At 61.0% G+C, this 22,728-nt stretch overlaps 4 protein-coding genes across 6 annotated transcripts; 2 read left to right on the forward strand and 2 right to left on the reverse strand.

The window, feature by feature from the left end:
• Positions 1-4,558: 4,558 nt before the first annotated feature.
• LOC137671465 (protein S100-A14-like) lies at positions 4,559-7,150 on the reverse strand. 2 transcript variants are annotated; one of them, XM_068415063.1, is made up of 3 exons: positions 7,052-7,150; positions 5,529-5,675; positions 4,559-5,422 (listed from the first exon to the last, which is right to left on the reverse strand). In XM_068415063.1, exons 1-3 carry the CDS (start codon positions 7,082-7,084, stop codon positions 5,303-5,305), a joined length of 300 nt encoding a protein of 99 aa, XP_068271164.1. In that variant the 5' UTR covers positions 7,085-7,150; the 3' UTR covers positions 4,559-5,302. The 2 variants fall into 2 exon arrangements, with proteins under 2 accessions (XP_068271164.1, XP_068271163.1); XM_068415062.1 differs by lacking the exon at positions 7,052-7,150 and having other exon boundaries at positions 5,529-6,014.
• Positions 7,151-8,246: 1,096 nt separating this feature from the next.
• S100A13 (S100 calcium binding protein A13) lies at positions 8,247-9,384 on the reverse strand. Its single transcript, XM_068415049.1, has 3 exons — positions 9,246-9,384; positions 8,671-8,851; positions 8,247-8,446 (listed from the first exon to the last, which is right to left on the reverse strand). The coding sequence occupies exons 2-3, from the start codon at positions 8,821-8,823 to the stop codon at positions 8,309-8,311; spliced, it is 291 nt and encodes a 96-aa protein (XP_068271150.1). The 5' UTR covers positions 8,824-8,851; positions 9,246-9,384; the 3' UTR covers positions 8,247-8,308.
• A 2,374-nt stretch (positions 9,385-11,758) lies between these two features.
• S100A1 (S100 calcium binding protein A1) lies at positions 11,759-14,345 on the forward strand. Its single transcript, XM_068414482.1, has 3 exons — positions 11,759-11,875; positions 13,782-13,930; positions 14,050-14,345. Exons 2-3 carry the CDS (start codon positions 13,790-13,792, stop codon positions 14,191-14,193), a joined length of 285 nt encoding a protein of 94 aa, XP_068270583.1. The 5' UTR covers positions 11,759-11,875; positions 13,782-13,789; the 3' UTR covers positions 14,194-14,345.
• An 879-nt stretch (positions 14,346-15,224) lies between these two features.
• On the forward strand, positions 15,225-22,568 carry CHTOP (chromatin target of PRMT1). Of its 2 annotated transcripts, none has more exons than XM_068414480.1 (7): positions 15,225-15,415; positions 16,695-16,776; positions 18,265-18,418; positions 20,203-20,389; positions 20,513-20,650; positions 21,479-21,699; positions 22,259-22,568. In XM_068414480.1, the coding sequence occupies exons 2-6, from the start codon at positions 16,712-16,714 to the stop codon at positions 21,679-21,681; spliced, it is 747 nt and encodes a 248-aa protein (XP_068270581.1). In that variant the 5' UTR covers positions 15,225-15,415; positions 16,695-16,711; the 3' UTR covers positions 21,682-21,699; positions 22,259-22,568. The 2 variants fall into 2 exon arrangements, with proteins under 2 accessions (XP_068270581.1, XP_068270582.1); XM_068414481.1 differs by having other exon boundaries at positions 20,206-20,389.
• Positions 22,569-22,728: the final 160 nt, after the last annotated feature.

Raw genomic sequence — 22,728 nt, forward strand, 5'->3', positions numbered from 1 at the left:
ACCTTGGCCGGCCTTGGCCCTTTCCTGCCCCGGCGGTGGCAGGGAGCGGGGCGAGCTGGGCCGTGTTGCTCCCCGTCGTCATTTCGAGCTGATTTACACCAGCCCTGGGTGCAATGCCCAACGTCACGGCAGCGGTGGCCGCATGGGTCTTGGAGGAAGCCGACAGGGCGGCATGCATGGAGCCCAGAGGGGTGGCCCAGCGCTGTCCCCCGCTCTGAGGGCACCATCCAGGAGGGGCTCTGCAGCCTGGCTGCTCCCTGGGAGCGGGCAGGACCTGCCCAGCGCCCCAAACTTGGCTCACGGCCCCTCTTCTTTGCACTGATCCTCCCCAACTCAGCCCCAGGCCCAGGACGTCGGCGCGTCAGGGTGGTGACAACAGACACAAGACTCAGCCCTGGGCTCCCTGCACTCATTCCTGCGTGCCGCGGCGTGGCTGGGTGCCCTCCCGAGCCGTCTTTGTCCCCGCGGGATCCTTCACTGTGCCACGGTGCCACAGCTCAGGGCCACCATGTCTGGGGACCGTCCCCAGCTTGAAGGTCGCTGGGCACCAGGGTGACTTTCGAACAGTCCCAGCGCTGGCAGGGGGTCCCCCTGCGAGCTGCAGTGCCCTTCCTCGTCCCGGGCCACTAATTGCCAACAAAAGATAATCAGCAGGACCTGGGCAAAAGCACCCACCACACACCGGCCCCCTGCACCCGCTGGTGTCCCCACGTGCAGACCCCACACCGGTGTCACCGGTCCCCTGCCACCAGCGCCCAGCCCATTCTCAGGGCATCGTGGCTGATGCTTCGCCGCTGACTCACGGCACCTCGCCTGCGCCCCAGCCCCGCCGTGTGCCCCTGGGGCCGGCCTGGGGCACGGGGACGTTGTCACTGTGGTACGAAGCGGGGATGCCGGCACGGCTGCAGCAGGGCTGGGCGCCGGGTAGGCGGGATGGGCAGGACGGGGCTTGCTGGCTGCCCCGCTCCTGCCGCCATCTTCCCCCCTCTTCTTTCACCTCTCCCTCTCCTTCCTCGCACGCTCACCAGCCCCGGTGCCCAGAGCCAGGACCCGCAGCCGGGCACAGCCCCGGCATCGCCGAGGGGAAAGCAGAGGGGAAATGCCCCTTTTCCAGGGGCCAGACCCCACTGGCAACCCCATGTGCCGGGCTCTCCGGAGGCAGCGGAGGTCGATGGATGCTGCTGACCCCCGTGCCGGACCCCCCGCCCCCCAGCCCGGCTCACCCCGGGATCCAGCGGATCCCCTCCACCCCGGCCTCACGCGCGCGGTGCTGCCGAAGGCCTCGGGGGATTTCCACGGCCCAACCTGCAGCAGCACGTCCCAGCGCTGCTCCTGCTCGACTATCCACCCCGAGGGTCCCAATGCCAGCCAGGCCCCTCACCTGGCTCCGCTCGGGGGTCCCGCTGTGTCCGTCTGTCACCGATTCAGCAGGACGGGCAGTGGGAGCCGCTTACGCCCGCTCTCTCCTCACCTTGCACCCATACGGCCTGGCCCAGCCGGGCTTTTAAAGCGGCTCCCGCCCCTCCCTGACGTCCCCAGGGCGTTCCCGGGGTTGGGGCTCACCTGGGAAATGGCTCCCCGCGATTGCAACACCCGGACAGGTCGGTGCGAGCAGGGACCCGCAGCGGGCGCCGGCTCCCTCCCGGCGGCTGTGGGGTGATGGCAGGTGTTTGGGGACAACCCCAAAAGACCCCATGGGCTGGTGGGCTCCCAGCAAGGGTAGTTTACTGGGCATAACTCCAGCCTGGTCCTGGGATTTGTGAACCCGCAGCCATCCAGCCGCCCACCAGCCTAAAGCCCAGCCCCTCCGTGCATCCCTGCTGCCCACCCTGCTCCGAACCACCCTGTGTGTGCTGTGGCACGGGGGCTGCCCACCAAGTTGTGGGGCATCGTTTATTGGAACCAAAACCACTTGTTCTCAAGGGTAAGAGGGGCTCTGGCGCCCTGGAAGCACAAGCACCAGCTCCGAGCAGGGCTGCGTCCAGCTCGCAGCCATCTCTAGATGCCCCGGGACAGATTAGGCTCTCCTCAGCTGGTAGCTGTGCTTGTAAAGTCACATTCGTAATTAATTGTCCCAGCAAATTGTACCCCTGTACGTCTACCAGAGCGATGGCGCGGTGATTTGATGCCAAGATTAGATCCGGGCGTTATTGGGAGCTGCATATTTAAGGATGCAAAGCAGGAGGTGGTATATTACAGGAGCAGACCTTTGGGACTCCCGTCCCGGAAAACACGGCGTGTGTCATCCCGGCTCTCCACTGGCTTCTTCCTAATCTCGGTTGGGAGGAAGCAAACCCATTCTCAGCCGAGATGCTCCGGTGTCGTTGATGCAACATCCCAGGAGGGTGGGAATCCCTCCCCGACCCCGCAGGCAAACACCTCACCTCTGAATCACGGGCTCTCATTACTCTCCTGTGCCTGGCAGATGTCACAACCACATCCAGGCCCTTATTTTCACAAGGCATCCAGGGCGTGTGCGTGTGCTCGGAGCAGCCACGTACCAACCAGCTCCATCACAAGGCAGTTCCCAGCCATTTCCATCGCCCTGATGGGGTTGGGCTCCCCCCCTGGTCCCCACCAGCTCCGGGTCTGAAGGGTGGGGAGCAGTTTGGCTTCTCATGGACAAGCTCTGCCCCACAGGACGCTTTGCAGAGGGGGGACACTGAGGGGTTTGGGGGTCTTTGGTGATGGAGCCGCCGCTCCTGCACACACCAGCACGGACAAACGCATTTCTCGGCGTTTCCACCCACGTGGTCGGGGCACCAACCGCCCCAGCATGGGCTGAGCTCTTCCTACCCCCTCCGAGGACTTTACAGATACAATGCTCATGGAGGCTGGCTCATGGCGTGGGAATCACCGTCCTCCCGACAGCACACCGGCACGGAGCCGGTCACCAAACCAGAAACGGGACCCGGGAGTCCCCACTCCCACAGCACGTTCCCAGCCTGGTGCTGGGAAGAGGATCCAGGAGCTCCCCTGTCCCCCCTCATCACCCCAACCATTTGACACATTTCCTGTCTCTAATTAAATGCACGCCACACCTTTCTGCTTAATTTCCATGTATTTATTTCCAAGGCAGGAACAATAAATAGTCATTCTCATTGTGAAATCCACCCCAAGGTGAGAGGAGACAGAGGGTGGCCTGTGGCCGAGCCGCCGTGCCGATACTGCCGCGCCAGCCGCCGGCCCGGCAGGACCTGCCACCCTGCCCCAGCCGCAGGTTTCATCACATTTCTCTGGGGTTTGGTTTGGTTTGATTTGGTTTTATTCATGTTTTTCTCCCCCTCCCGCAGCACAGAGCCTTGCAAGGCGACGCGGGTGCTGCCGAGGTGCCCGCACCCTCTCCCCTTTTTGGGGTCTCCATAGTGCCTGTGGGGGTGCCCATGGGCTCCTCGGGGACGCGGAGCCCAGCGGGGATGGCAGAGGAGAGGGGGGATAACCAGGCTCAGCGGGTGCCCTGCGCCCTCTCAAGCCCATCGCTTCCCCCTCCGTGCGCTCGGTGCCCGCGCTAATTGCTCCAGCCCAGCAAGCCACCACTTCATGGCATTTTACTGTTTTCTAATTTGCTGTAATTACACAGACAGCCCGACCTCTGCCAGCACGGGTGGGATCTCGCTGCAGCTCCTGGATCTTTCTGATCCCAGGATTTCGGGGTCTCCTCTGAGCTCCCTCCAGCCCAGTGTGGAGCCACGTGCCCAAAGCCCTCGGGGTCCTGGGCTGGGGACACAGCCCTGGCTCTGCTTGGGGGGCATGAGCCACCCTGGGAACAGGGCATGTGCACAGCCCCGTGCTCCCCCCCAGCACCACGCACACCCAGAGCACTGTGCACACCCATGATGGCCACCCACACCTGCAGCACCGTGGCCATCACAGCACCGTGGCCGTCGCAGCACTGCGACCACCACAGCATCGTGGCCGTCACAGCACTGTGGCCATCACAGCATCGTGGCCGTCACAGCATCGTGGCCGTCACAGCACTGTGGCCATCGCAGCATCATGGCCGTCGCAGCACCGTGGTTGTCACAGCACCGTGGCCATCACAGCACCGTGGCCATCTCAGCACCATGACCATCGCAGCACCGTGGCCATCTCAGCACCATGACCATTGCAGCATCGTGGCCATCTCAGCACCGTGGCCATCGCAGCATCGTGGCCATCTCAGCACCGTGGCCATCACAGCACCGTGGCCATCTCAGCACCGTGGCCATCGCAGCATCGTGGCCATCTCAGCACCGTGGCCATCGCAGCACCGTGGCCGTTGCAGCACCACGCACCCCCGAAGCACCCTGCACGCCTTGGTATCCTGTGCGTACGTGCAGCCCCGTGCACGCCCGCGGTGTCCCTTGTGCCCTCGTGCTCTGCACCGGGGCCAGCGGGGCTCTGCAGCCCAGCAGTGAGCAATGCTCAGAGCTACGATCGCTACAGCCCCATCCCTCCCTGCTCCCCACTTTCCCTCTCCCACGAAGGACAAACGAGGTCACCCCCCATCCTGGCTGGGTTTTTTTTCCAGTGTTTTCCTTTATTAATTTATACAAAAATGGTTGCAAGTGACGCAAGCTGGTAACAACCCGCCACCGTCCCAGCCCCGAGCCCAGCCGCCAGCCTGGGGCCAGCATCCCTGGAGAGGGGCAGGCGGGGGAGCATCGCGCAGGAGGCACGCCCTGGCATAGCACCCCAAAACCTGGGCAGGCACAGGGCACCGCGGTCCCTGCACCGGGGGAAGAGCAGAGAATACGCCCAGGCCACGAACAGCAACGTCGGGGCCGGCCCAGAGCCCGGGATGTCCCCAAAGGTGCTCGCAGCACGAGGCAGGGTGGTGGCAAAGGGGCTCCCATCGGGTGGCAGGACATGGGGCTGGGGGGACGAGCCCGCACGTCCAAGGGCTTTGGGGGGAAAGGAGCTGAGTCCCTCTCGCTGCGATGCTCCAGGGCTGGGGGACCTGCAACCACAGGGGTTTTGGGGCTGGAGGTGGGACAACCCTGGGGGTAAAGGCTCTGGGCAAAGGACGGAGAAAGGCAGCGCCAGGGCCAGGGACCCCCTCGCCACCTCCCTCCCACTGCTGCACGGGCCAGAGCTGGGGATGGGAAGGGAGGTTTCCTGACGGGAAGGGGGGACGAGAGAGGGCAGGGCTGGGGCCAGGGAGGGGGATCCCTTCACCCCGGCTGGGGACGCGGCGAGGAGACGAGCCCCGGCAGGAGCGACGCTGCGTTTTCCCAGGCGCATCCCCCCGGGACCGCCAGCCTCTCGCGCTTCTCGGTGCAGAGCCTGAGGCCTCGGGCGCCTTCCCGTCCCCCGCCGCTCCCTACTTCCTCCGGCAGCCCTTGGCCGCGTCCCCCATCATGTCCCAGTACTCTCCAAACTCCAGCTTGGCCTCGTCAGGGTCTCCCATGCATTCGATCTTCTCTTCCAGGGGTCCAACGCACTGCAGCCGGGGCAGAAAAAGCATGGGGGTGATGGGGCTGCGGGGTCCCACAGGCAGCCCGTGCCCACCCCAGCTCCCCCTGCCCACCCCCAGGCTCTGCCCTCACCTTCCCCAGGTGGGGCAGCTTCTGGACCACCAGCTCCTGCATCTCGTTGGGCGTCAGGTACTCCTTCTGCCCCTTCACCGCGTAGCAGTGGAACTGGTTGATGACGGTCTCAATGGCTTGCTCCACGTTGGTGAGCTCCTGGTTGTCCTGTGTGGGGTGGGGAGAGAGGGTGAGCAGCGGCGGGACACCTCCCCACACGGAGGGGACATCCCCAGATGGACGGGACAAGGCCCCGAGTAGATGGGACATCCCCTGAGCAGATGTGCCAGTGCTCTCTGCAGATGTTCAACCCCTCCACAATGACATGATAAACCTCCTTACGGGCGTGATACCCCTCCGTACAGATGTGAGACCCCCATACAGATGTGATGCCACTCCATACGGACGTGAGATCCCACCACACAGGTGTGAGACCCCCATACAGATGTGAGATCTCACCATAGAGATGTGAGACCCCTATACAGATGCAAGACCACCCCACACAGATGTGATGCCACTCCATACAGATGTGACCCCCACCGTACAGATGTCACATCCCTCCATACAGGCTCTCCACGCTGCAAGATGCCCCTACAGCCACCATACCCCCCTCCACCTCAACGTGCCACCCCTCCCCGCAGGCATGTCACCCCCCATCCCTGCCTGCCCGGACTTCTCCCTGCCCGGGGCCGCCGCGGCTCAGCCACCCCGGCGTCTCGGGGCGCTACACCCACGGGGCGCGGGGGCCGCCGCGGCTGTCCGGACTGGTTCTTCCTCTCCTTTGCACAAGCGGTGGATGGCGGCATGAGTCAGTGCCTGGGACGACTTGGGCGCCCGCCGGGATGGGGCTTGGCCATGGCAGGAGCCCCTCTCCCTCCCCGTCGGGGCCGCAGACCCCTTCCCCGGTGGGGTGGGGGGCAGAGGCTGGCCTGACCCACGCGCCCGGCTCCCCGGCCACTCGTGCTAATTAGCCAAAGCTGCGTTCGGAGGGAAACGATGGTGATTCACTCGGCATCTGCGGTTTCCCCTCGAAACACTATTAAACCACATCAGGACATGCCCATTAGGGAGAACCCAGCAATCTTCAGAGCCTCAACCCGGCGCCCCGGCTCAGCCGGCCGGGGCCAAATCCTCTGCAGGTGCCGAGGGTGGGCACCTCCCAATTGAAAGCCGAGGAAAACAGGAGCCTTTCTGCCGTCGGGCATCCTCGGAGAGGTTGCAAGGAGCGAGCGCAGCTCCCGCCAGTGAGTCCACGGGAGCTGGAGAAAGCTGCCTGGTTCCCTGAGCTTTCAAGCGGCTCCAAGTCTGCAGTGCCAGGTCCCCCTGCCCAGCGCCGGGGCAGCGTCGCCGAACCCCCAAACAGCCCCCCCGGCTCCTCCGCTGGAGTCTGGCTCCAGGACGGGGTTGGCCTGGCCGCGCTGCTCTGAGTCACCCCGTGCCCAGGGCTGTGCTCCGAGGGACGGGGCTGTGCAGGGTCACCCCTGTGCCCCGCACCCCACGGGGGGGTCCCGGCCCCTCCCGGTGCCGCGGCATCGCTCATGGACCTTGCGCTTCTTGTGGCAGTGGCACTGGCCCATGCTGCTCCTCGCGGGGTCGGTAGGTCCTCGGTGGCAGCAGTGGCGGAGCTGTCCTCTCCGACGGGGTCTTGGGGAGCTGGCGGGGGAAGAAAGCCAGGCTCAGCTCTCGGCTTGGGGGGAGTTTCCCCCTCCTTCGGCGCCGGGACTGAGCGCAGGGTGAGGAAGGAGCCCCGGGATGCGGTGAGCTGCCAGGACACGTCCCGGCGGCAGGAGCGTCCCTGCCCCAGCAGCAAGTCGTGGCAGAGCCGAGCGTGGGAGCAGGGCGGGGGGGTGGCGGGACCCCCCCAGGCGCAGACCCCCATCCTGCGGTGGCAGCTGGGCCACTTACCTGCTCCACGGGCTCTCCTGGGTGTGCGCGGGCTGCAGCGCGCCGGGGTTTTATACGGCGGGGAGGTGTGAGTGGGAGCTCCCTGCGCGCCGCCAGCTGCGGTGTGGTGCAAGGAGGCTCATTTCGGAGCCTGGCCCAGGGCCAGCGTGGGGCTGGGAAACGCCTCCTTCCTGGCCACACGGATGGCTCCCCATCCAGCCCGGCATGGCACAGCACGGCACAGCCGAGCAGCACCGCGTGGGAACAGCCACCTGGGCACCGGGCCCTGGCTGGCTCGAGGATGGGTCACCCCATGGTGGGGATTTTGCCATTTCCCAGCAGAGATGGGACTTGGGAGCTGAACACCAGGAGTGGGAGCTCTGTTAGGGGTGCTGAGCCGGGGACGTGCTGAGCCGGGGATGTGCTGAGCTGGGGACATGCTGAGCCAGGGACAGGCTGTGCCAGTGCACATATCCCCCCATGCCACCCAAGACCCCAGAGAGGATGGGCATTGATGCCCTAGAGGTGGTGGCTACCGTGGCCACCACAGCGTCGCTGCCGGAGACGCTCCCAAGCCCCACCCCGGTCCCGGCCACATCTCTGCCACCCATCAGGGTTGCACTAAGCATCCCCACAGCCCAGCAGGAAGGTGGTTGTGGGGTGCAGGGTGGCACCTCACCAGCCAGATCAGCGCAAGGGCAATTTGGGGATGGCCCCATCCATCACGGGTTCCCCGCAGCGGCAGCCACCCCAGCGCAGAGTGAGCCCTGACCCACCGCCCATGGGTCCCCCTGGCAGGGGAGGGGACGGGCTGCCCAAATAGGGACACCCCTCCAGCTAAGAACAGGAGCGATGCTCAGGCTCGGGGAAACCTCTTTTATTAGCCCCGAGTCGGCCAAGTCTCCCCACCGGCCCCATCACTTCTTCTTCCCCGCTCTCTCCCTCCGCATGGCCTTCGCCAGCTCCCCGATCAGCCGCCAGTACTCGCCGAATCTCAGCTCCTCGTCGTTGTTCACATCCAGCTCCCTCATCTTCTCCTCCAGGGAGGGGACGTCCTGCGGGCAGGACAGGGGGGGTTCGGCCGCATCCCAGTCCCCAGCGAGCGGGATGGGGACAGGGATGGGGATGGGGATGAGGATGAGGATGAGGATGAGGATGGGGGGAGCAGAGGCTGCTGCCCACCCTTCCTTGCAAATCTCAGGGTAGCAGGAGCAGCCCCCCGACCTCAGGGGGACCCACAGGGGATCCAGCCGCCCCCCCCAGCCGCCCCTCACCTCACCTTCATCAGGTTGGGCAGCTGGAGCTGGACCAGCTCCTTGAACTCGCTGGCCGTCAGCGTGCCCTTCCTGCCCTCCTTCCCCGCGTAGGTGAAGAAGACGGTGACGATCTTCTCGATGGCCGTCTCCAGCTCGGTCAGCTCGCCCGTGGCCATGGCGCCGGGGCACGGCAGCACCCCGGGGCTGCAGGGAGAGGAGCCGAGAGGGGGTCGGAGGCGGAGGGGTGTCCCGGGGAGGCGATCCCTGGGGTGCGTCAGGAGACTGGGACCCTCTCCCCTTCCCCAGCGTGGGGTGCAGCGAGTCTGCAAGGTCTCAGTTCAGCTCTGAGCAGGGTCCCAGGGCCAGGGGCTGCCCCTCTGCCCCGCTGCTCCCAAGGGACCGAGCGCTTTGGCCGGGCCCTCGCCGGCTGGCGCGGGGAGGGGGAGCGGAGCCGTACGGTGACGCCGCTGCCATCCTGGAGGCAGCTGGGACAGGGGGACATCAGGAAAGGGACAGGGGTACAGCAAGGGTCCCCAGCGCCGCCGGAGACGCGGTGGCTGGGCTGGGTGGGTGCCGCAGGCAGCGATTCCCTACTTACCCCCCTCGCCTGCGGGCAGAGAGCTGCGGGCAGGTCGCGGCCCCCCGGGGGGTTTTATACCCCGCGAGGCAGGAGGGGAGAGCGCGGCGCTTTGTCCCCCCGTGCCACGGTGCTGGGTTTCCTGTTGCAACCGGACGGACGCCCAGACACCGCCCGGGAGCGGAGACGTCCTCCTCTCCTCCCTCCCCGTGCGGGCAACGGACCAAATCCAGCGCTCGGCCCCGCTGCTGTGAACCCGGCCCGGCCGCCACGGCACCGCCTGGGCTCTGCCGCCATGGGGATGCTCTGGTGGGAGCAGGATGGGACCGCAGGGCAGCGGGGAGGGATGCGGGGGGACAGAGCGGGTTTGCTGCGGCACCGGCTGGGCTGGAGCATCCCACAGGGCTTGAGCATCACCCAGACCTTTCCGGGGGTGTGGGGCAGGTCTGACCCCCCAAGCACATCCCTGCAGGGCTGGGGTTGCACTGGGGGTGAGGATGTGGCCCCCAGCGCCGTGCTCATGTCCCACTGTGCCCTGACACGGTGGCTCGTCCCAGCCCACGATCCATCAGCGCTGCAGACCCAGGGCTGGGCTCGACCCGCACCGAGTGAGAGTTGTGACTCAGCCACCCGCTGACATCATCCCTATTAATAGTGGGCTTTGTAAAAATTAATTAATCCAAATTAATTAGGGGGTTGGAACTGCCCGAGCGTTCCCCTTTAATCATCGTGTATTTATAACATGGCAGCCCTGGCAGGTTTCCACCTGGGAGATCGAGCAGCTCCGTGCCACGGCACCGCCGTTCCCACGGGCCCCCCCAGCCGCATCCCGCGCCTCGGCCCCACACAAACCCCGCGTGGTGCCCTGGGGAGGGGTGTTGGGGACACCGAGGGCAGCGGTATGGGGTGGGGGTGACATTGGTGACCGTCTCTGCTCAGAGCACGGCAGGGATGTCCCTGATTGCCAGTGACACCGAGCATGGCGGGGAGTGAGGCCGGGATGAGCAGCCTCCCCGGGACAGCACATGGGAGTGGGGTCCCAGCCTGGAAACCCCCCCCCCAGTGGTGTTTTGGGGACCCAGAGCAGGGAGGTCCCCAGCGCAACGCCACCGTCACCAGCCCGGGTTCTGCTGAGCCCTGACGCACTCACTCCACCTCTCCACAGGGATGGAGGCTCCGGCAGTACCAGGCAGCCCGGTCCCCACCCCGCACCCATCACACCAGCTCACAGGGGAGGAATTGGCTTCCTGCAGCCCCATCCGACCCGTCCCCGGGGTGACGGGGGGGACAGGGACGGGACTTCCGCTGAGCCCCACGTCAGAGGACCGAGATGGTCTCTTGGGAAACCGCTGGCGTGAGTCAGGCTCGGCAGGGACAGGGACAGGTTTGGGGTGAATCACCAGCCCCAACAGCCAGGCGGGCCCGTGACTCGCCGGCCCTGGAATTCGGGGTGCCAGGATGGGGCGAGGAGGCAGCAGGAGCTGCAGCGGCCCCGCGACAGGATGCGGCCACATCAGAGGTGGCAGGAGAAACGGCACCTCCCGGCCGAGCCCGGGATCCCCGCTCGGAGCCATCCCCGTGGGCAGGGAGCGGTGACCTGGCCTCGGGGACCCCGGCGCTACCGGGAGGCGGCAGAGCATCGCCGGACCCCGTGTGCCAGGGCGAGAGCTCGGGCTCGGTGTGTAGGTGCATCCCAGGGGGTTGGCATCTGCTGACGTGTCCTGGTGTTGTCCCCAACCTGTGTTGGCTCTACCAGGGACAGTCACTGTGGCCACCACGAGTGCCGGCCCCGCAGTGGCCCACGCCAACCCACCACACCCATCGGGGCTCGTTGGAGGGCAGCGTGGTTATTTGAGGCGACGACCCCGGGTGCCCAGTGCCACGGCGATGCCCCCGGCCCTCGCACAGCGGGTGCCTGGCAGCTCCCCCCACTCCAAACCCCAGGGATGGAAAAGCCTCTTCCATGCTCCAGCGATGGGACGGAGAGACAAGATCAGCCCAGCCCCGGCACCAGCAACTGGAGCAACTGGTTTAGCTGGGTCAAAGTGGAGCATGGGGAGTCGCAGCGGCTGAAACCTGTTCCAAGATGTGTGTAAACCTCCTGGCATGTCCCTCACTGCTCCCGGTTTGGTAAGAGCACGTCCTGGGGATGTGCCAGCGCGGACACGCCGGGCGTGCTCTCCCCATGGCCGGCACCGCAGCCCCCTCCGGTGCCCACGCGATGCCCCCGTGGCGTCGGGGTTTACCCTCGGGCACCCGGCTCCGGCCGGTCTCACCGCTCAGGAAACACCTGGCCAAATCCTGATTTGGGGAGGTTTGGGGTTCGATAAGAGCAGGGCAGAGCCCCTCTGAGCGCAGCCGGAGCCCCTGGGGAGCTCGGCACAGCCGGGCGGTTGGACACAGCGGCCATGCCGGTGCCCGGGGCATGGCGGCCCCGGCTCTGTGCCCACTGCAGGGACCGGGGCCGGGTTATTTTTAAGCTCAGGACCAGGCAGCGATGCCTGTTCCCGTCACAGGCAGCTGCTGGTGACACAGCCCCAGGGGCCAGGCTTCCCTGGAAGGGGCGGCTGGATCCTGCCCGCTGCTGAGCCGCACTGGGGACAGGGGCACAGGAGCTCCGCTGCCACCAGCCCCCGCACAGACACCGCCAAGTGAGTGCCACCAGGGTCCTTCCCCCTTCCCCCCTGTCCCCAGGCTCTGGATCCGGCATCTCCAGGAACCCACCAGCCCCTCCCTGCCCTACACCAAAACTGGGAGCTGTGTCCTGCTGGGAAGCAGCTCCTGAGCCTTCATCCGGAACCCCCACCTCCAGCCAGGGACCCCCACTTCTATCTGGGACCCCCACCTCCATCCAAGACCCCACATCCATCCAGGACCCCCACTTCCACCCGGGACCCACTTCACAGCCACCTCAGCTGCCCCAGGTGCAGGACAAGGGCTGGACCCCCAAGACCCTGCCCGTCACCCCAAACCCTCCAGCTCCCCCACATCCAGCACAGGGCAGGTGGGGTGGCCGTACGGGGTCGGGGGGCCGGGTGGTTTTGGGGTCCCCAGGCCAGGAGGGTGCTGTGCAGCTGTGACGTTTCCCAACCGCAGGGACAGGAAGCGCGGGAGATGGAAACGGAGGGAGCAGGATATAATTAGCCCCAAATTAGGACTGGAATCCGGGATAAAGAGCCCGGCACCACCCGGCTCTTGCGAAAAGCCACGCCGCCACGCCGGCAGCTCCCGGCAGCCCCGCTGTGGGGTGGGCATCCCAAAAAACAGGGGGGAACGATCGTGCCCGCCTGAGTCTGGGGGCTCAGCCCCGCCGCTGTCCCCCCCGGGGATGCCAGTGCCGGGGAGGCCACAGTGGGTCCGGCTCCACGGTGCCTCGGCCGCGGAGCCGTAACAAGAGCCGCAGCGGGGCCCGGATTATCAGCATCGGCCTCGCCAGCTCGGGAATCTGGTTTCTTGGCCGAGCGGTTGCTGGAGCAACCCGCGGGCTGGGATTGTGGGGCTTTTTTAATTTGACAAGAGGCCTTTCTGTGTGCGAGGAGCGGGCGGCCCCGGGGGGCCTGGGCTGTGTCACCCGATAGCCCCCACGGGCTCCCCCCGGCCCCGCTGGCTCCCGTTGCGAGGCCGAGGACACCGGATACCCACGTCTTATCAGCCCAGGGGAGGAGGGCCGGGGACGGATCCGGCACGGCACCGCGGCGCTGACAGATGGGGGATGCCGGCGGGCGCCGAGCCGGTGACGCCGCGGGGTCAGACCCCGGGCGCTGCGGTGCCACGGATGCGACCCAGGGCTGGCACCAGCGAGGGACCCCGCTGCCCACCCCACACATCCGTGTGCCCCCTGGCATCCCGCTGCCCCATGGGGCCGCAGTGGGGCCAGCCTCAGCCATGGGGGTGGCAAGAAGGGCTCCCCCTCCCCAAGGTTTAGCAAGGGGACATGGAGCCCTCCCCAAAGTGACTCTCGGCACCGCTGCCCACCCCTCCCAGCCCACCACTGCCCCATAAGCACCATGGGGCTGGAAACGTTCCCCTGCGTCATCCCGGGGCCGGTGTGGGGTGAGCAGGGCAGAGGGGTGCAGTGGTTTCGGGCTCCCCATGTCCTGGCCCCCGTGAAGGCGGCGTGGGGCGGCCGGCGGTGCCAGCCCGGCGGTCCAGCCCCGGTATCGGATCCTCCCGGAGGGAGGGGGCCTGGAGCTTATTTAACGTCCCCGCTCGGCCCAGCCCGGCGCACTCGGCGCAGCGGGCGGGAGGCACGGTGGGGAGCTCAGGTGAGCACAGGTCCTGGCCAGGGCACGGGTGCCCTGCGAGGGGGGTGGCGGCCGGGGCCCCCTCCCACAGGAGCACCCCGTCCAGCTCTGGGGAGTAGCGGGGTGCCCCAAGACCCCCAGGGCCCTGTCACCGCCTCTCTGCCCAGCGCCAAGCGTTCGGGGCGGAGGTCACAACACACGACGCTCCCCAGGGACAGGGCAGGGGGTGGCTGTGGGTTGGGGGCTGCCCCCTCACAGCAAGGGGGGCTGGCGGCTGCCCCCCCCCCGTAACACGGCGGGTGCCTCCCCGCAGCCGGAGCCATGGCGTCGCAGCTGGAAGGGGCCATGGAGACGCTCATCAACGTCTTCCACCATTACTCGGGCAAAGAGGGGGACAAGTACAAGCTGAGCAAGAAGGAGCTGAAGGAGCTGCTGCAGAGCGAGCTGGGCTGCTTCCTGGAGGTAGGGAACGGCCGGGCCGGGGCGTGAGGGCCTGGGGGTCCCCCCTTCCCCTCCGTGCCCTGGGGCAGCAGCGTGCCAGTGGGCTGCCGAGCCCTGGGGCTCACCCTGTCACCCCGCAGACCCAGAAGGACACGGGCGCTGTGGAGAAGATCATGCAGGACCTGGATGAGAACGGCGACGGCGAGGTGGACTTCCAGGAGTACGTGGTCCTGGTGGCTGCCCTCACCGTGGCCTGCAACACCTTCTTCTGGGAGAACGCCTGACCCACGCTGGTCCCCACCCTGCAGCAGTCAGCCACGGCATCCCCAAAATGCAGAGCCCCTTCGCCACCCCCCCCAGCTCACCCTCCGCTCCCCAGCACACCCGGGGGATCCCACTGGGATCCAGCTCCACAATAAAGGCACCGACCCAGCCAGAGGCGTGTTGTTAGCTCCTTCATTTGCCGGGTCAGGGTTTCTGCCCCGTCCCCCTGCGAGTGCTCCCGGGGATCCCAGGGAGCCTTCCCTCTCCTGAGCCACGGGGTCACAGGGAAAAGCCACCCTGGGTCACCCCGAGTGCCTGGAGACACCCCCATCTCCACCCTGCTCCATCACACCCTGCACCCCACCCTGCCCTGGAGCCTGGCATCAACCCGGGATCGCCCCGGGGCACAGCGGGTGACCCCAGTGCTGGGGTGCAGGACACGGGGGGGGGCAACATGAGGGGCATGAGGGTCTGGGGGGGGGGCAGCCGCAGGCCGGGACTCGCTGCCCATCCCGCCTCGGGCACGGCGCCCGGTGGGGCTGGAGGAACCGGTTCTTATCTGCCGGCCTCCAGCCAGCGGCCCCCACGCTGAGGCCTGGCCGGGGCCTGCGCAGGGCCACCAGCGCCATCGTCTGCCGGGGCTGGGACCGGCGCCGCTTCTCCCCAACCACCCCGCACGGCTCCGGGCCCTCACGGGGGGGACATGGGGGGGACACAGCAGGGACACGGCGGGGACACGGCGGGGGGCACCGCAGGCCCCGTGAGGCCTCTGACGCCCTCGCCCAGGCCGGGCCCCTGCGGGCTCGGTCCCCGCCGCGTGGCTCCAGCGCCCGCCCGCTCCTGGTAGCAGCGCGGAGAACCGGCGCCGGGCCCCACCGGAGCCCGCCCAGGCCGCAGCGGGCCCGGGGCCACCGCCCCCCCCGCACCGCCCACAGCCTGGCCCCGCCCACGGCGCCCCGGCCGACCAATGGTGGAAGGGGCAGCCGCTGCGTCAGGGCTGCCCCGCCCAATGGTAGAGGGTGTCGGTGACGTGCGGGCTCTGCGCGGCGGCGCCGCCATTTTGGGCGGCTCGGCGCGGGCGGTTGGAGGAGGGCGGGTAACCGTGGCCGCCGCCGCCATTTTGTCGCGGGCGTTTGAGTGCGGCGGGAGCGGGCGGAGGGCGCCGGAGCCAGCCCGTCACCCCGCGCCACCCCCCCCGCCAGCTAGCCCGCCCCACCGGAGACCTGGCGACCGTCTCCTTCGGTAAGAGCGGCTGGCCCTGGCCGGCGGGCTGCGAGGAGGGAGGGAGGACGCTCCGTGAGGGAGGCCGCGGGGTCCCCTCAGGCGGTCCGGGGATCCCCTCAGGCGGCCGGGGGGGCTGATCGCTGCCGTTTGGCGGAGGGGGGGTGCGGTGTTTGCCTCTGCCCAGGCTTTGTGCACGCAGGGCCGGGATTTCTCCTCCCTCTGTCTCGTTGGGGCTGGACCGGCGGCTCAGGCCAGGCCTCGCCTTCCTCCCCGTCCTCGGCCGGCGGTGTCGGGGCTGCCCCCGGGCTGCGTGACGGGTTTATGGGAGCGGGGCTGCCCCTGCGAGCTGCGATGCGGTTGTTGTTCGGGAAAAATGCATTTAAAAAACATTTTTTAAAAAGAATGCGGTGCGGCTGACTGTTGGCTCAGTTTCTAGCTGATGGACTGTAAAACATTGTAAAGAAAGCATTTTGTTGAAGGTATTTTGAGGATGAGTACTTTTCGGCAGTCATCTAAGCATTAAATTTTATACTAATTATATTAAAAAAAAAAGATAAATCGATCTGCATAGTTAGTGGGTTTGAGCTTAGCACATTTCCGTAGTATTCATCACTGCCGAGGCACTCGGGCTTGAGCTGTGCTCCAAAGATCAGTAACAGCTGAGTTTAAATCCCTTTGCTGCTTTCGTGAGGCATGTGGCTGGTTCTCGTGTTAGAGAAACCGCATTAGGACTGCGGATGAGCTGCCTGCCAGAGTACTGGAGATTAAAAAGCCAAAGTGACTGCCCCCTTACAGTTTATCTCTGCCCAAGCAGTGGCAATCACACTGGGAGGATGGAACCTTGATATTTTGAAAGTATATGGGAGTTCTGTAGAGTAATTGTGGAATTATTGCCAAGTATGTGGTATGTGTCTACTTCAAACAAATTGGGGTTTCCATCTTGCTGATACTAAAAGCTTAGGGAGGGTGGCAGTGTCACTAGATGCTGTACTAAAGAAGACATTTAGGTGCCATCTTGACTCTGTTTTTGCAGTTTTACTCCTGCCAATGGTAAAATTTTCACTTTTTAAAAAGATGGCTCTTTAGTAAGAATGAGCTAGCATAACTTGCTGATCTATTAAACCTTCTGTGTCATGGCCTAGAAAACTTATTAAAAGTGCATTAATAGAATACCAGTTACCTGCCCCATTCTTGATCCTTTCCACCAAAGGAGCCAGAATGCAGGTTTTTTAATGTTTAGTTAAGTAAGTGCGAGATCTCCGTGCTGTTTGTTAAATCTGGTTCTCGTGTTTTGCAGATTCTCTTGATCTGAAGATGGCTGCACAGTCAGCACCGAAGGTTGTGCTAAAGAGCACCACCAAGATGTCTCTGAACGAGCGGTGAGGAAGCCCCAACAGCAGCTTCAGCTCATAAGAAATTTTTTTTACTTAATTATCACTGTCCGGTGTCCAAAAAACCAACGTGGTTTCTGCCCTCTTTTAACCTCACTAAAACAAGCAGATGGCTATGCACCTCTGTCTTAAACTGCAACAAATGTGGTACGCAAGGTTAAAAGGGCAAGTGTGTTGGAGAAATTTATCCATAGCAGTTAATATTAAACTATTCGACACGTAAATATGGTGGGATGTGGTATAACAAAAAAAAAGAGAAACCTCACACCCTCCCTTTTTCTTCCACATGTTTTTACATTTATATAGTTGACGCTGCAGCACGGTAGCATGTTACCCAGGCTGCAGCAGGCCTGCTGCTTTGTCCGAGGCAGACACACGTGCATGTGGTCCGGCCTGTAAGAGGCATGCAGCAGGCCACTAAACAAGCCCGAAGGCCCTTTAACAATGTTTTGGGCCTTGTAAGAGGCAAATGCTTTGCTTCATCTCCGTCTCTCTCTTTTCTTGGTTTCTTTCTTTCTTCTGTTGAGTTTTCTTCTGGTTTTCCATACCATTGAGCTTTTGTGGTGCTACAGTGACAACTAACAGTGATGCTGCGCTTATGTTTCACGTTCTTATTAGTCTTTCGTGGATTAATTATGTTGTTATTGAGACAGGGATAAATGGAGCCGTTTGTGAGCAGTTCCTGCTGCAGCAAGTGCTGCAGTGAGATGTAGCCTGAATCCATGCTCAGAGCTTCCCCCAGGAAAGAGGAGGGGCGAGGTGCAGTGCAGGGAGGGCTTCCTGGCCTGTTTCATTTTGGTCAGTCCATATTCCTCATCTGTAAGTGTTTTCTTTTGCAGTCTTGTGTAGCTCCCAGGACACGGTAGAAAGCTGATGGGTTGCTGCTGAGGAGGCTGACCATCTTGCTGTATGTTCTGCTCCTGTGTAGCTCTTGAAGATTCTTTGTGCACCAAATTGCCAAGTGAACTGTTTTTATAAGTGAGCGCACTTGGGTGGTGGCATTTCTTAGGGCACCAGTTCTGTGGTGCGCCGGAGGCACGCCGGGCTGTTCTCAGGGCGATGCCTTTTGTAAAGCTGCCTTCTGGCCTTGAGTTTTTAAACAGTTTTCTCAGATTTTTGAGGGTTAGTTTGGCTTTTGCAGTCAGATTTCAGTTGGCTTCTCTGTTTCTGTGATGTCCTCTCCCATCTGTCATGATCATCTCTGCTTATTGCTTGTTTTCATTCCTTCTGCCATTTCTAAAAGCAGTAACCTAAAGCTTTATCACTTCTGAATTAATAAACAACATCATTTCTGAGTTTCCTGTTCTTGCACACTTGTGGAAAACAAGGAATACGTAATCCCGTATGACGTGACCTAAGTACCACTCTTTACATAAGGTTCATGGGATCTGGAGATCCAATCTTGAGAACCATGAAATGCCAATAAATGTATGTAATAAAGCTTTACTTAAACACCCATTTTATTCGACCTTGAAGCTTTACTAACATGCTGAAGAACAAACAGCCGATGCCAGTGAATATTCGGGCTACCATGCAGCAGCAGCAGCAGCTAGCCAGTGCCAGAAACAGAAGACTGGCTCAGCAGATGGAGAATAGACCTTCTGTCCAGGCTGCTTTGAAACTGAAACAGGTGAGAGAAAGTGGCGTGTTCTGGGGCAGCCCGTTGGTGCCCGTCACAGCAGGTGGCTTTTCAGGATGTGGTGGATTTTGAAAAATGCTCCTGAGAGTTAAAAATGAGAGACCTAGAAAGGACTTGCAGAAAATCCCACTTTTTACTTCAGATAAGTAATGCTTTGTAACTTACTGGTTAATACTGAGATGTGGTTTTTTTTTTGTGTGCTGGCTGTTCATATCTCCTCTCTATTTTTTCAGAGAAATGTTCTCATTCTGGGTTTCTGGATCTGCCGAGTGCTTCATCTCGCAATCTAGCTGCAGTTACAATTGCTGCAGATTGTTTCCAGTACTTACTATCCAGTTGAGGCTGGTTGCTCCCATCCCAACTCCACCCTCTCTTGGTGCACTCTTGATAGCAGCTGGCTGCGAGGAACAGATGAACAAACTTAACTTTTTTTTTGATTGCTTGAAAATGCTAGAATGCAGGCCTGGATCTAAGGCTTTCTCCTTATATAGTCTTTATCATTCCACATTTCTGCTCTGCTGCAGATACAGTGTGTTCCTCAAATTCTGTCAGGAGAGCAGAAGACGTAAGCAAACGTGCTAGATTTGATTTCTCTCCTGCAGTCAATGTGCTTCTCCATAGTTCTGGACTTAGGGAAGGGACGGGGTAAAATCTCACTACAACAGAAACCTCAGTAACATCTAGGAGAGAGCTGTTTGCCTAGAGCACACAAGGAGAAAGCTCTGGAAATTTCTTAGCTGCTACACCAAATATCTGGGATACTTAAACCTGCCACACACACTCACATTCAGGGCTCGTCCTCTGATAAAAGAGGAATGCAGCTGCTTTTTAAGATCTCTTGAGACTTCCGTTGTGAAAACACACTCTGGTGCCAGTGAGCCTTGCAGAGCTTGTAAACAAAGGCTCTGGAAAGGGTAGGCTAAATTACTTTCTGCTTCTTTTAAAAACAAAAAGTCTGACAAGTTAAATTTCACAACTGGTGAGTGGAACTGAATTGAAAGCATGAAGTTTCTGCTTGCTGAATTGAGGTGCTGCAGAGGAACAGGGAAGAAGTAGGCTTTGGGCTTAACTCTTAAACCCCTTTGGTTTTTGTGTTGGGCGTAGATGTGCTTTCATGGTCTTCTGGAATGAAATGCTGCAAGGCAAGGGAGGGCCAGGGAAATTTGTAGGGAAATTTTCAAACCTGGTTTACGCTGGGTTGCTCTTTGAAGAGTGCAGGTGGCTCTGGGAGTTGATGTGGTGATTGGATTTTCCCAAGTGCTGTACTTGGTATCAGCAGGAGCTTTGCTGATCCTTCTGGATGTGCTGTGTCCAGAAGGGATGGGTCACCTGTGCTTCAGAAAGGACTTCTCTGAACTCCTGCAGAGCACTGCTTTGTGCTGGGTGCACGGGTTAGTGTTTTGCATCCTCTGCATCTGAGGGCATAAGTGTTTATGGAAACCTGCTGTGTTTCTTTAGTGTAAAAACATTTATAGAGACTGCTAAAAACGGAGAGAAATAACTCCTTCCAAATCTGCAAACTTTCTGTACAAACACTTGCTTCCAGGAAAGGTCTGTTCTCTATTTAACCTTCAGAAGTTATCTCTCCCAGAGCAGATTTGATTATATGAAGCTTGATTATATACTGCAGAGAGCTGCAACCCTCTATTTTATTTTAAAAAAACCCAAAACAATGCACCACTTCCATCGATAGGCGATTGCTATGCTGTTTGTGTTGCAAGTCTGAGATTGCTGCATGACTCCTTTCTTGTTTCTTAAAAAATCTTTTATTCCAGAAGAGCTTGAAGCAACGCCTCGGTAAAAGTAACATTCAGGCCCGATTAGGCCGGCCAGTGGGAGCCCTTGCTCGTGGAGCCATGGGAGGAAGAGGCCTGTCCATGGGGCAGAGAGGCTTGCCACGAGGAGCCATGCGCGGTGGCCGGGGAGCGAGAGCTCTGCTGAGAGGAGGAATCCCACTCAGAGGTCAGTATCGGGGCTGAACCGGCGTCACTTCTATGTCACTAACGCTGCCTTTTTGACAGCGTGACTCTCATCCTGTCGCTCAGTCTGAACATTTCTGATTTGAATTCTCTTGCTGTATTGCAGGGCAGAGCCTGCTTCGTGGAGGGCGAGGCATGTCCCCCAGGATGGGCCTGAGAAGAGGTGGCATTAGAGGACGCGGTGGCCCTGGAAGAGGTGGTCTGGGCAGAGGCGCCATGGGCCGTGGAGGACTTGGTGGCAGAGGTTAGTGTGCACAAACTTGAGCGACGCGTTGCTGAATAAGTAGAAGTAAGCTTTAATTCTTTTACCTGTTGAAGGCAAGTGCATGCAGCCCCCAAACCCCTCCGTTCTTGAGCTGGTGTGCAGCGTAGTGCTAAATTAAGCTTCCTTTCCTGGTGTCTTGCCAGGCCTTACGCCTCGCCGGCCTCCCTGGCTGTGTCAGTGTTGCTAGAGGGGCTCTGGGGACTCATGGCAAAGCTGTCCACTCCCATGGGTGTCATTGCCTGGGTGATGCTTGGAGTAGTAGTTGAGGCAGCGAGTAATCTGCCAGCATGTTGAGGAAGACCACGTTGTCTCCTCGCACTTGAGAAGCAAATTATATTTGTGTAAACCAAGAGAGTCTTAATTAGGGAAAAAATTAACAGAGAAGGAAGCCTAAACCCCTGCAAAATAAACTCAAATTCAAAGTGTGACACTGAGTCAAGTCTTGGGTAAGTGAATTCTTGTTTTCAACAACAAATGGGAGATGCAGTAAAGCAGGAGTGCAAGAGGAAATGCAGGAGACAGCTGTTGGTGGTCAGGCTGGTCGTGTTTCAGACAGATGTTTGGTTAGAACAGCAGCCAGATGCGCTCTCATGTTACTTTGGGATCGTCCCAGTGTTTGTAGGAGTTAGAGCAGACGGTTACTGGGAAGCTGCCTGTCTTGACAGCGTTGGCTCCGAGCTTTAGCGCTGTTTCTTAGCCTGACAAACACCCGCTGATGGTTGTGGGCTCTCGGGTGTCCTCCTTCTGCAGCGAACCCCGAGGCTCGGTCCGGCGGAGCTCGTAACCCTCATCTTGTCTCACTGTAAGGTCGCGGCATGGCGGGCCGGGGACGAGGGGGCTTCGGAGGTCGTGGCAGAGGACGGGGACGAGGAAGAGGATCGGCACGGCCCGCCTTGACCAAGGAGCAGCTGGACAACCAGTTAGACGCTTACATGTCTAAAACGAAAGGACACCTGGACGCGGAGCTGGACGCGTACATGGCGCAGACGGACCCGGAAACGAACGACTGAGGCTCGTCCCCACGGACTGTTAGTGACGTTCGTGTGTTTTGTTGATGCCCATAAGCTAAAAACAAACCCTGATTGATGCTGGAAGGACCTGCAGGAATAGGGAGCGGCCCTGTTCTACCCAGAGATCAGCCTTTAGTGTGTTCCTTTAACATTTTGATACTGTCTGTTGTATGAAACCTTTTTTTTTTTCTTTTGGAATATTTTTTTTTATATTTTTTTTCTTTCCCCAAACATGAATGTGACACATCTGCTCGTCGGGGCTGGGGTCTCGTCTTTATGTGCCTCTGGAGCTCGGCGCCCGCGTTTTGGGGTGGGCCCTGTCCCCAAGCACAACCCAAGGGCTGAACTCACGCCCGCAGTTTAGTTTAACCCACCTGAAGCAAAAATCCCAACTCCCAGCAGGGCGAAGAGGCCGGGTTTAGGTGTAGCGCTCCTTGTAGACCCACCGATCTTATTTAGCACCAAAACTTCCCCTCCTGTTGATTAATGCCTAGTGTGGAGCAGGTTGAAAACTTGGTTTGTTTTATTTTGTTTTTAGATAAAAAGTTTGAATTTCTTTTGTGTTGTGTTTGAACAGATGGCACCAGCGGTTTCTGTATCAAGAAAACGAGTGTTTATTTAAATGAATTGGAAGCAGGAACATGCTGTGACAGCCCAGCCTGGTAGAACCGTCTCTTTTAAAACACCCAGGGTCCAAAATTCATCTGTTACCTTTCGGTGTAACCTCGGCTCGGACCGACTGCGCTTACCCCGGGGGTTTCGGAAGGGTCTGTTCCTCCCCCCTCTCCTCAAGTTTTAACTTCAGCCATTCTGTGAACTGTTCCAGTTTCAATGGAATCTTGTATTTCTGGTTTGTTGTAACAAAGGAGAAATCATTCTAAAAGCGATGGGCCAGCGGTGTGGTTTGTCTTTTTTCCCCTGGAAATGGGTTTTTTTCTGCTCATGCTTTGGGGTGAATTTACTTTGCAGGGGGCAGAAGGAAGACGAGGGAAGGTTGTGTCCTCTGCTGCGAGGGGAGGGGGACCTTGGCTCCCCGGACCGGGACCC

Source organism: Nyctibius grandis, chromosome 17, assembly GCF_013368605.1.
Source record: "Nyctibius grandis isolate bNycGra1 chromosome 17, bNycGra1.pri, whole genome shotgun sequence".
NCBI classification, from domain to species: Eukaryota; Metazoa; Chordata; class Aves; order Nyctibiiformes; family Nyctibiidae; genus Nyctibius; species Nyctibius grandis.

Excerpts from the sequence above, each read along its gene's own strand:
- S100A13 (XM_068415049.1), bottom strand. The coding sequence starts at position 8,823 with ATGGCCACGGGCGAGCTGACCGAGCTGGAGACGGCCATCGAGAAGATC. Across the intron at positions 8,447-8,670 it reads AGCTGCCCAACCTGATGAAG|GACGTCCCCTCCCTGGAGGA; the intron begins GTGAGGTGAGGG and ends TCCTGCCCGCAG.
- S100A1 (XM_068414482.1), top strand. The coding sequence starts at position 13,790 with ATGGCGTCGCAGCTGGAAGGGGCCATGGAGACGCTCATCAACGTCTTC. Across the intron at positions 13,931-14,049 it reads AGCTGGGCTGCTTCCTGGAG|ACCCAGAAGGACACGGGCGC; the intron begins GTAGGGAACGGC and ends GTCACCCCGCAG.
- CHTOP (XM_068414480.1), top strand. The coding sequence starts at position 16,712 with ATGGCTGCACAGTCAGCACCGAAGGTTGTGCTAAAGAGCACCACCAAG. Across the intron at positions 18,419-20,202 it reads CTGCTTTGAAACTGAAACAG|AAGAGCTTGAAGCAACGCCT; the intron begins GTGAGAGAAAGT and ends CTTTTATTCCAG. Across the intron at positions 20,651-21,478 it reads TGGAGGACTTGGTGGCAGAG|GTCGCGGCATGGCGGGCCGG; the intron begins GTTAGTGTGCAC and ends TCTCACTGTAAG.
- LOC137671465 (XM_068415062.1), bottom strand. The coding sequence starts at position 5,777 with ATGTCCCATCTACTCGGGGCCTTGTCCCGTCCATCTGGGGATGTCCCC. Across the intron at positions 5,423-5,528 it reads AGCTGCCCCACCTGGGGAAG|TGCGTTGGACCCCTGGAAGA; the intron begins GTGAGGGCAGAG and ends CCCCGGCTGCAG.